The 10,374-nt window shown below is 38.1% G+C and overlaps 2 protein-coding genes across 2 annotated transcripts; one reads left to right on the plus strand and one right to left on the minus strand.

Moving 5' to 3' along the window:
* The first annotated feature begins 1,895 nt into the window (after positions 1-1,895).
* On the plus strand, positions 1,896-4,486 carry si:dkey-112a7.4 (calcium/calmodulin-dependent protein kinase II inhibitor 2). Its single transcript, XM_058783356.1, has 3 exons — positions 1,896-2,138; positions 2,426-2,737; positions 3,597-4,486. Exons 2-3 carry the CDS (start codon positions 2,527-2,529, stop codon positions 3,680-3,682), a joined length of 297 nt encoding a protein of 98 aa, XP_058639339.1. The 5' UTR covers positions 1,896-2,138; positions 2,426-2,526; the 3' UTR covers positions 3,683-4,486.
* A 137-nt stretch (positions 4,487-4,623) lies between these two features.
* On the minus strand, positions 4,624-8,980 carry cldn7a (claudin 7a). Its single transcript, XM_058783355.1, has 4 exons — positions 8,448-8,980; positions 6,126-6,290; positions 5,843-5,927; positions 4,624-5,517 (listed from the first exon to the last, which is right to left on the minus strand). Exons 1-4 carry the CDS (start codon positions 8,668-8,670, stop codon positions 5,352-5,354), a joined length of 639 nt encoding a protein of 212 aa, XP_058639338.1. The 5' UTR covers positions 8,671-8,980; the 3' UTR covers positions 4,624-5,351.
* Between the last annotated feature and the right edge of the window lie 1,394 nt (positions 8,981-10,374).

The following is a 10,374-nucleotide window of genomic DNA, read 5'->3' on the forward strand; positions in this document are numbered from 1 at the left end:
ATTTATTGAATCTTGGTTTAAATATCATTGTACATGTAGGATATATGGTTGACCTAATCATCCTATTAAACCATCACATGAGCAAGACTACAAGACTGAGTTCAGAAGATGTGTCCAATCCTTTGTTATTAATTCTAGAATGTCACGTTAGAACTAGATGGCTTGGACTGTGTCTGTGAAGCTGAATAAAAAATAAAGCAACCGGACTGTGCTCAATATTTCAATAAAAAAGTTAATAATAAGTTAATAATTTGCTGCTATAACTTCGATAATATCATCACTCAAACCTGAACTCATGATGAAATCTACATCCTTTATTGATGCATCCGGTGGCATTTCCTTAACTGGATCTAGAGTGGCCACTGTGAGATTTTAACAGAACACCCTGTGCTCTTTTGGACGAATGCAGTGCTGATGGATGCTTATTTTGTGCTTAGCTTGCTGTTTGCATATATGATCTAAACTTTGGCCTGTCCCCAAACAAACTTACTTCCATATTCGGATGTCTGTACATATGTGATCATGATGTGATCTTGTGCTATCCAATAGTGGAACTTCTGCTTTGATATATATATACTCACTGTTAGCTTAATAAAGCTGAGCTTTGGTTCAACGGGACATTTGTGTCTTGTCTTTAATCATTGACTCCTGGGTACCCAAGGTTTCTCTTCTTTGTACATCCGGACAACCTGACTCCAGACCTCGGTCTTGTTATTTTATTCTAACACATATTTTAGATACAATGTTGCGCTTCGTTTTTGCAGTACATCTAATAGCAGCACAGTGGTGTTTTATTTTTGAACAATTCAGTTAATAATTCAATGACTCAGTCACAAAGGAACCTGTTTTTGAATGAATCAGTTAAATTATTCAACTAATTTATTGGCTGCATTGAAATCGCATACTTCCCTACTATATCGTATGCGAAAAACAGAATGTGACAGAAGAATGTCCGAATTCACAGTACTCATAAAAGAGTAGGCAAAAAGTACCCAGATGACCTGATTCTGATGTGTGAATATGATAGACACTTTACTATCCCATTAGGCCACAGAGAGGATTTATGAACGGCAGAGATGCAATGCAACAGATGTAAGTCACATGTCAATGACAACATGGCAAATGTAGTACACCCAGATTACATTCTATGCTCTGTCCAAAATAGCACCTTGCGGTCTTCCTCTGAGTCCACACTTTCATGACATAATGTCGCTTTGACTGTCGGGTAGAAAGCTAATGTTTTAAAGCTAAAATGACCCTACGGTCTTGTGGACTTAATGGCAGAGGCGAACAGTAACTAAGTACATTTACTTGAATATTGTACTTACACTTTTTGAGTATCTGTACTTTACTTGAGTATTATTTATTTTCTGGAAACTTATGACTTTAACTTCACTACATATGAAAGACAAATATTGTACTTTTCACTCACATTTCTACTACATTTCTACTGTCAATGTGTACTGACAAATAGCAATTTTTGTAAAAGGTGTAAAAGGTGTGCATTATAGTTGACATCTAGATGAACAGTTTACAGTTTGTTTTATGACTGTAAGTCATTCTGCTCATATGCTATTGAAGTTAGAAAAATGTATACCAATATCGAATGTAACTTTAGAGACGGTCCCTAAATTTGCGAATATCGAACGTCCAACGTCAAGCCAACTTTATGCCAGTTCGCAACACCAAGTCTCAGGCATTGTTCAAATAAGTACAAGCTAGCAAGGGAAGGAATAAATAAAGATAATTTTTTTTTTTTAAGCTTGTCATGCTGATAAAGCAATTTGAATTCTTTTCAAACAAACCGTGTCAGTGATAAAGTACAAGTGAAACATGCTCTAACTAACGTCCAGCGTGGGCTCTCACATATGTAGGTTACAGTTGGCGGGCCCACACGCGGTGGGCGAGCCGTCAATCACCTCCTACCCACCGGTTCACAACCTGAGTATTACAGAGACCGGGCCCTCCCTCGCAGTGACGCATACAGAAACGACCAAGGAAATCCCCAAGTGAGAGTTACGACAGACTCTCACCACCGTAGATAGTGGGCAACTTCCGACTCGCGCTGAACACCGCGCACAAATCGACATAGAAGACAAATACGTGTAAACCGTGTCCACGTTCCGGACAAATACAAGGTAGGAATACGTTTCGTTGTTTTATATTTGTACGTTATATGTGATATATTTCGACTACAACATAACGTAATGTAAGCTCGAGCTTTGTTGTTGACAGGCGTGAACACACTCGAGCTCATCCGGTGCATGCGATCAGTTGTACTTGTGTGTGTATACAAGGTGTATGTGTTTAATCCGACTGTTTATCGGACGACTGTGTGGTTTATTACGAATATTGATTATTGGATTTAGTTATTTAGAGCGTAAAAGGTTGGTAGCTTAATTTTCCTGTGTTTTACCCTCCCCAGGTGTTGTAAACACTGCTTTCGGATCAGTTTAGGTGGCTTGACTAACATTTTGTCGGCGTCGCGGAAGTGCATAGCCAACCAACGACTTGCGGTTGTTTTTTATGAATACACCTAGCGAAGTACAGCAGCAGAAGGACATGTACGGCATGGCAGAAATGCCCGACCTCATACCACCGGCAGGTGCATTACAACCCAGTCCAGTAATCCCGTACGATCACGGACAGGCGGGGAGAAACAGACCAGACCTCCTGTCTGCCCCACGAAGAATGCAGCGAGCCCCCAAACTCGGACAGATCGGGCGGTCCACGAGAGGTGGGTGATATTAAGTTGTGCTATTATGTTAGTTTTTTCCCCCCTTTCAAAATACTTGCCTCGAGACCAAAATTCTAAATCAAAATTTGTATTTAAAAGCTTTCCCAGAACTGCACATTTTGGATATTTCTCTCATTCATCTGAATTAACTCATCAACTGCGTGCGTCCAATAAAGGAAGCATCCAAAATATGAAGTTCTGGGGAAGCTCCAGGAAAAAAATCCGTTCTAATGTAACACATTCTGAAGCTTCCCCACTACATTCACTAAACTTGGTTCTATTTCTGTCCTCTAGTAAATACTCCGAAGCCGTACGCAAGCAACTTATAAAACTATTTTAGAATTCCAACCAAGTCCAACAAGTTTGTCTGGCCAAACATCCCTTTACTAAGTTATTAAAAATAACTTTGAAGGAAGTTACTAATCGTGACTAATGATGCATTCAAGTCAAATCGGAAAGATACAAGTTGAACGCCCATGAACGTCACCAGAAAGTCGTAATTACATGCAATGGATGCAACATCTGTATTAACTGTAAATTTGTTAAGATGAGTTCATTTTTTCCATTTACAAATAAAACTGAAAAAAGTTGCAAGTATGAAATACCATAGTATTGTACAACTGTAAAACAATATATAACGATTAAATTTACATTTATAAATAAATATATATAAATAAATTAAATTTATTTATAAGTTGAATAAAAGCAAAAACACACCCAACGCACTGTTGTTGTTCATATTTTGTAGATGTAGGGTTAAAAAATCTTAACCAGCTTCCCAGGATTGCTTGAACGCACCATAACTCGTGGTGTTCACTTGTTGTCAATGTATGATACATCTCTTCTTTTGTTTTTACAGTGGTTATTGATGACGAGGACTTAGATGATATCATTAACAATAACAGAAGCTTCCCGGTTTCTCAGAGAGTATCACCTGTTGCCTGATGCATGACTGACTGTGCCAAAGCTGTTAAAAGGCCAACACACCAAAGCAGGCGTAGAGAATTGAACTAAAATCTCCCTCTCACATGTTGTCGTCACCCTTCACCGTACAGCTTTTAAGGCTTTCACCACTTCAAGGTCAAACGAAAGAACTGTGGACTTTGCTTCCTGTTCACTTTTAATGCTTGCCCATCACTTCACTGATGTCGTGCTTCTGTAGCACTAAATGATCCTGTCCGGTGTTCTTGGTTTTGGAAGTTTCTTTCTTGAAGTGAAGATCTTGATGATCTCTAATGTAACAGGGCTATATTTATTAAATTTGCACTTTACTGCAGAATAAGAAAGCTAACCTCAGCAGGTTGGATTACTCATCTCCCAAAGAGGACATTTTCCTGTGAATCTCTGTTAACGTGTAACGCGCCATTTGGTAAGACCTTTGGCTACCTTGGTAACCAGGGCCTACCATAACATTTCTCTGAATGACATCGATTGCTTGTTTTATTGTAAGGATCTTTTTTTCGGTCACTGTTTTTATGTGCCTGTTGAGTTTAGTTTGAATCTAAATAAGTACAATCTTGAATGCATACTGACTGAGATGAACAATCAAATCTTCTAAAGTGATCTCAGATGCTGGTTGAAGTACATTTGTTCTTAATGTTTTTGACTTCTAAATGTTTGCATGGAAATTAATGGATTTTTGTAAATTGTTTTGGGGGAGTGCAGTGGGAGTAATAAAGTATGCATGAGTAATGTTATTGCATTTGTTAATGTTCAGATACAAGCTATTTGTAAATTTTTTTTTTGGTACATTTATGGTACATTTCCATGTTTCTTTTCTTTGTTTAAATATAATGTAAATTATATTTTGAATCTCAGATTTCAATATTTTTGTGTAATGTAAATAAGATAATCTTATTCAACCACCGGAATAATAACCAGCCTGATACAATGAAAGCCAACTTTATTGAAAATAAGCATGTAAAACAAATGTATAAACAATAAGCTAACTAACACTGCCATTATCAATGAGCTTTTATAAGTAAAAGATGTTCAGATAGGCTCATGGACAATAAAAATGAACGAGAGGTGGTAAGTTAATACTGAAATATGTTAAGCAAATGAACAAAAATAATAATGTTCAGGGTCTTCCTCGACCATCTGCAATTACATGAAATTACTTAAGAGTGACTCAAATGAGTATTAAAAATGTTAGCATTTCTTTTGGATGAATACTCAAAAAAATAAAAAAATAAAATCTGCCTCCATTTTGGGCAACACCTGCTTGTTGGTCATAGTGCTCCCTAGTGGGCACTTTGAAAACACCAACACATATGACCCACTACCCAAGTTTCTCTTTTGACAGAGAAAACAACCTAGCTGTTTACTTCAATGAAACACTGAGGGCTCAAAGTAATCTGTGAGTATTTGTATTGACACTAGATTTCTACAGTCCTCCATTTCAAAAACTCCCACAGAGTTTGTAAATACATTTTCTATTTGAACTTTTGGACAACTGATTGCCCTTTTATAATGGGACATTATACAGTTTGTAAACTGTTTTCTTTCTCAGCGACAGCTGTTTAACCTTCATTATTCAGTTCATTATTTTGTTGAAGAAATTCTTCACCTTTTGAAGTTGCTTCAGTGTCTGTCCAGTAGGGGGCAGTCTTGGTCACACATACTCTTTGTTGCTGCCGCTTGTAGACCGTGGAGAGTTACTTTTAGGATATTTTGACACTTGTTTACTTCGAGGGCAAGAGGCAGCCAACATGGCTCCACCGAGAACGTCAAGAAATGACCCACCCCAAGCAATGAAAATGGCTGCTCCAAACTCAAACCTAAAGAACAAAAAGAAAAGGTCATATGGGAAATGTGAATATTATATTATAATTTTTTTTTTTTTTTTTCTACAATATAATTGCATTTGGTCAAAGTTCCAGGGTGTTTCTTAACCCTGTTCCTGGATGCTGCGTATTTTGCATGTTTTCATAATCGAACCCACCCAATTTAACTCATCAGCACTAGTAGAAGTGCTCCAATAACAGAAATGGGTGTGTTGGATAAGGAAGACATCCAAAATGTGTGTTTTTTGGGGGACCTCCAGGAACAGAGTTGGGACATTCTGCTCCAGAAATTGTGCAAAGTAGAATTCCTTGTGCTCACTTGGTGTTGACTGGAGTGAAGGGGTTGTAGAAAGCTCGAATCACATTGTGGGCAAACCACGAACAGGCAACAACTGCACAGAGGGCTGTAGGAACAAAAAAAGACAGAGGATCTTTATTAGCCAATACCTTCAAAGCATTGGCTAGTTTAGCATTAGCTACCCTGTTTTCTTTGATGTTCATTGACCCACAGAATGATGTTATATAAGAGCAGTTCAAACACGGGTTTACTGTAAACTTGCATGAACAGACTGTCTCAGTATCTCGCTCACACATACACTCACCTCCCACTAGCAGTATGATGCCTCCTGTCATGGCCGTGCGAGCCTTGCGAACCTTGTCATCAGCTCCACAAGTGGTGCACTTCATGCCCATGCAGGCCACACCAAGACCGCAAATGGACACAATGATACCCACAATCATCAAAGCACGGGTCGCTTGAAGATCACCTGCGGGAGACAGATAGAGAAGGTCAGAGAAACATCAAAGAGATGTGGATTCATGTTTTTGCTGATTGTGCTCTTACTGTGAGTTAAAACTCCACTAAAACTAGATCTTAAAAACTGTCAGTCATGCGAATGGCCAAACCACCAGGAAATAGCTGTCTTGCATTATAAATAATATTAAATTATAACAAATTAAATGGTACAAAATTGAGTTTCCACTCCAAAACTAGAAATTGTGATCTCAACAACCATGTTATAAATTTAATATTAGTAATATAGAATTATTTATTATTCAAACTAATTTTATAGAATTCTACAAAACAGTCTAAACTAGATGTCGAAATCTTAACCATATTATAAATAATAAAGTAATATTGAATTATTTATATTAATTTATAACAAGCAAATTGTATAAAAATTGAGTTTCTACTCCAAAATTGGATGTTGAAATCCATACGTCATGCAAATGGCCAAACCACCAGGAAATAGCTGTTTGATATTAGAAATATGAGTTTCTACTCTAAAAGTAGATGTTGAAATCTTAACAGCCATATTATCAATAAAGAAAATGATGTTACACAAGTAATATTAAAATTATTTTTTAAATTATAACAACTAAACAAATCGAGTTTTTACTCCAAAACTGGATATTGAATCTTAACCATGTCACGCAAATGACCCAACCTAGAAAATAGCTGTTAAATAAAGATTATAAATTATAATAATTTATTATATTTAATTAACATTATTCATTTTTTAATTCATATTAATTTATATTTAATTATAACAAAATTTAATTCTTGCTCTGCAATTGCTAAAGTGTCATTTTCACAGAAGTCTGAGCACTAATAGTAATGCTCGTCTTCTCACATCTGGTACTAATTATGCACTGTCCATACACTGTTAAAAAAGATGCCACTGAAAAATGTTTATACAAAATCCATCAGTTAGGCAATACAGATAAAAGAGAGTGCAAGAAGCCATTCCGACAAAAACCAGTCTGTGCCAGTGCAATCCTGTACATGTGCACACAAAACCCACCAAGGAGGTTTAAAAAAAAAAAAAAAAAAAAAAAGGAACGTGCGAGGGGAAGGGGCGCAAGCTGTAGTGAAGCGGAAGAATTATTCCTCTCCTTTATTCATTAAAACACAATGAAGCATCTCTTGCCAGACACAGAAAACAGTCAGTGGTGGAATTCAGGGGGTCACCCTTCATCCTTCTGCTTTCTCTTGTCTTTCGCTCCTCCCTCCATCCTATTTCAACCTGCTGTCAGGTGCAGTTCCAGCTGGTTTCAACTGGAAATGTCCTGCAGTTTTCTCAGAAATGACCCCTGAGGTTCTGCACAGAGCCCCTCAGTAAATACATCAAGTCAAAGAGTGAACAGTGAGAGCTAAATCACATTTTAGAACAGTCTCCGTTAATCTGCAGGCCTAGAGAGAGAGTTCCTGCAAACTCTGAGGTGGAACGTGAGGTTGTGGTTTCCTATCCCAGTCCTCGGGGAACTGAGGGAACGGGGAATGTTTCTGCAACAGCCCTAAACTGAAGCACTCAATTCAATGATCAAACTCATAATTCATTACTGGTAGTTGGGTGTGTTAATAAAAATACTTCGGCAGCTATAGAAACAATGGATTACGTTCTTCCTGGAGAAGCACAGGCACCATGGCTACCTGTCCTGCCTAGTTACATTACAGTCATACAGTAGATCCAAAGTCCCACTGGCGAAGCCAGCATCCATTAATCAATCTGGAAATGGCATCAGTGTTTATTTGAGTGTGTGTGCGAAGAGTTGGAAACTACGGCTTCAGATGCCAGAGAATTCCAATAAACACCTAGTACAGATTTACATTATATTACATGACAGGCACTTCATCTGTTAGACCAATTTATATAGGCTACATATTGGATCCCATGTGTGATATGATATTGCACTTTTTAAATCAACTACTGGGATTTTCTACATTCAAATTTAGATTTATTCTTTTTCGATTAGCTCGATTCCTCTGGCTCCTTTACATGTGGACCTTCAGGTAATACAGGCAAATACAGATTAATCATGTACTAAAATATGGAACATTAATAAATAAAATGAATAATTAGAGAAAATGAATAAGTATTTTGTGAACTAGATGGATAGATAGATAGATGTTTGACACTCACTGTCTAATTGTAGAATGGAGTCGTAGATTTTGCACTGAAGCTGTCCGGTGCTCTGAAACGCGCAGGACATCCACAGTCCCTGGTAAGTGGCCACTGCCGTGATAATACTGTCCCCCACGTACGCGGACATCTTCCACTGAGGGAGGATGGTGCCCACGATCAGCCCAATGATGCCAATCAGAGAGAGACCAAATCCAAGCAACTGAACGCCCGAGTTTGCCATATTTTTTGACACTTAATGGCAAGCTGAGCAACAGTTGGCAACGAACTTGAGAGAAAAGCTCCTGTCCCGCACCTGTTACTCTCTGAAGAACCTCTCCGAACAAACTGTCGATGAAGCTGAGAAAGCGACCAACTCTCCAAACAAGAGCAGCAGTCTGGGTGTTTATAATCTCGACACGGATGTCAGTTACGGTCGAAGTGCTGCATCAAGTACAGATACCGAAGAGTGGTCTCGAGCGAATGAGAGGGTAACGGCAGGATGGCGCGCGATGCCCATTGTGCCATGCCCGGTGTCGTGACGTCACGCCACATAGAATCACTCGCTTCATCTTCACTTAAGTTTTTAACTTTTATTATCCTACAAAAAATACATCGGGTAGCAAGCTAGATTAAGTTTATGTTTTCACTATGACATATTCTAGGCAATTGATTAGGAAACCCGCTTCCACCAAAAAAAAACGTTGTGGTAAATCATAAGTAGCTTATGACATTGTTGTTGTTAGTTAGGCTATTATTATAGCAATTTTATTAAGCCTTTTATTATTATTTTGCCTGCTTTAATTTACACTAATACATTTAAAAAAGCCTCCCATTTTCGTTTGTTTAATGATCAGTTTTTAAAAAGTTTCACATTTAATGCTATTGCCTATTCAGTCTCAGAACCTCGACTTACATCTGGTGCATTTCATGAGGGCACGTTTGTCACGTCTAACCCTTCCATCAGGTGACCTCTGCACTTCCAGTGAACGGGGAAAAAGGTCTGGAACACCACCAACTATTGTCTGCGGTGCACAGTTGGCGCCAATGTTACAATGATCTTACAAAGGTAAAGAGGAAATATCTATAACCTGAGAAAAATAGGGCGGAAGCAATAATGCTATTCGAAGAGGAAATTATTTTCACTCCAGAAAGTGTCTATGTCTGACACCCATATGTTGTCGGTTGTTGGTTTCTTTTAAAGGTAACAAATCGGATTTAAACAAATAGTTAACCTAAGTGTCACAGTTTTGTTCTCAGAAGTCTCAGAGAAGAGAATGTGTAGGAGAGGTGGGATAACAGTTGGCAGATACAGTAGAAGGAACTTCTTTGCTTCAGTAACATCTTGAAATTAGCACACACTACCCTGGTCGCCCCTGGTAACGTGATTTATCTGTCACCCTATTGGCCGGTTCCTGTGCACTGGGCCAAGTAGCCTTGACACACAAAAGAAACTTTTGACATTTTTTCGAAGCTTCTGTCCCCACCTAGTTCCAGTAAACAGACAACACTCAGAAAAGGGGGAGCAGACAGTGCTAAATCAGCCTGAAGAAGAACAGAAACTCCCTTCATGGCTTTTCTTCTGGCTGGCTCCAGGGCTTTTTTTGTGTGAAGTTTATAGACAGTGAAAAAAACAGTGATTAAACTGGTGTAAGCCTCCTTAGAAGCCCACTGAACCGTTAGCAATAAAACACACAGGCCTCTGGTTTTCCCTCAAAAGCAGTGACTCGGCTAATGAGCTTTTCTTATTTCATTATTTCTTACACTTCTTATGCAACTAGGTAGGCACACAGGTCAAACTGATGTAATCTAGGAATTCCAAGGTCTCTTTTCTATTGATGACAACTTAAAAAAACAAAAACAAAAAAACAATTTAAATGTTTTTGAAAGAGGTCTTTTATGCTTACTAAGACTGCATTTATTAGATAAAAAATACTTTGTAATTTGT

This window comes from Onychostoma macrolepis, chromosome 07 (assembly GCF_012432095.1).
Source record: "Onychostoma macrolepis isolate SWU-2019 chromosome 07, ASM1243209v1, whole genome shotgun sequence".
In the NCBI taxonomy this organism is placed as follows: Eukaryota; Metazoa; Chordata; class Actinopteri; order Cypriniformes; family Cyprinidae; genus Onychostoma; species Onychostoma macrolepis.

What these genes read in the sequence shown, in the direction of transcription:
- cldn7a (XM_058783355.1), bottom strand. Translation starts at nt 8,670, where the DNA reads ATGGCAAACTCGGGCGTTCAGTTGCTTGGATTTGGTCTCTCTCTGATT. An exon ending in CTCCATTCTACAATTAGACA is followed by an intron (nt 6,291 to 8,447) that starts GTGAGTGTCAAA and finishes TGTCTCCCGCAG; the next exon opens with GTGATCTTCAAGCGACCCGT. An exon ending in CATCATACTGCTAGTGGGAG is followed by an intron (nt 5,928 to 6,125) that starts GTGAGTGTATGT and finishes TTGTTCCTACAG; the next exon opens with CCCTCTGTGCAGTTGTTGCC.
- si:dkey-112a7.4 (XM_058783356.1), top strand. Translation starts at nt 2,527, where the DNA reads ATGAATACACCTAGCGAAGTACAGCAGCAGAAGGACATGTACGGCATG. An exon ending in GATCGGGCGGTCCACGAGAG is followed by an intron (nt 2,738 to 3,596) that starts GTGGGTGATATT and finishes TTGTTTTTACAG; the next exon opens with TGGTTATTGATGACGAGGAC.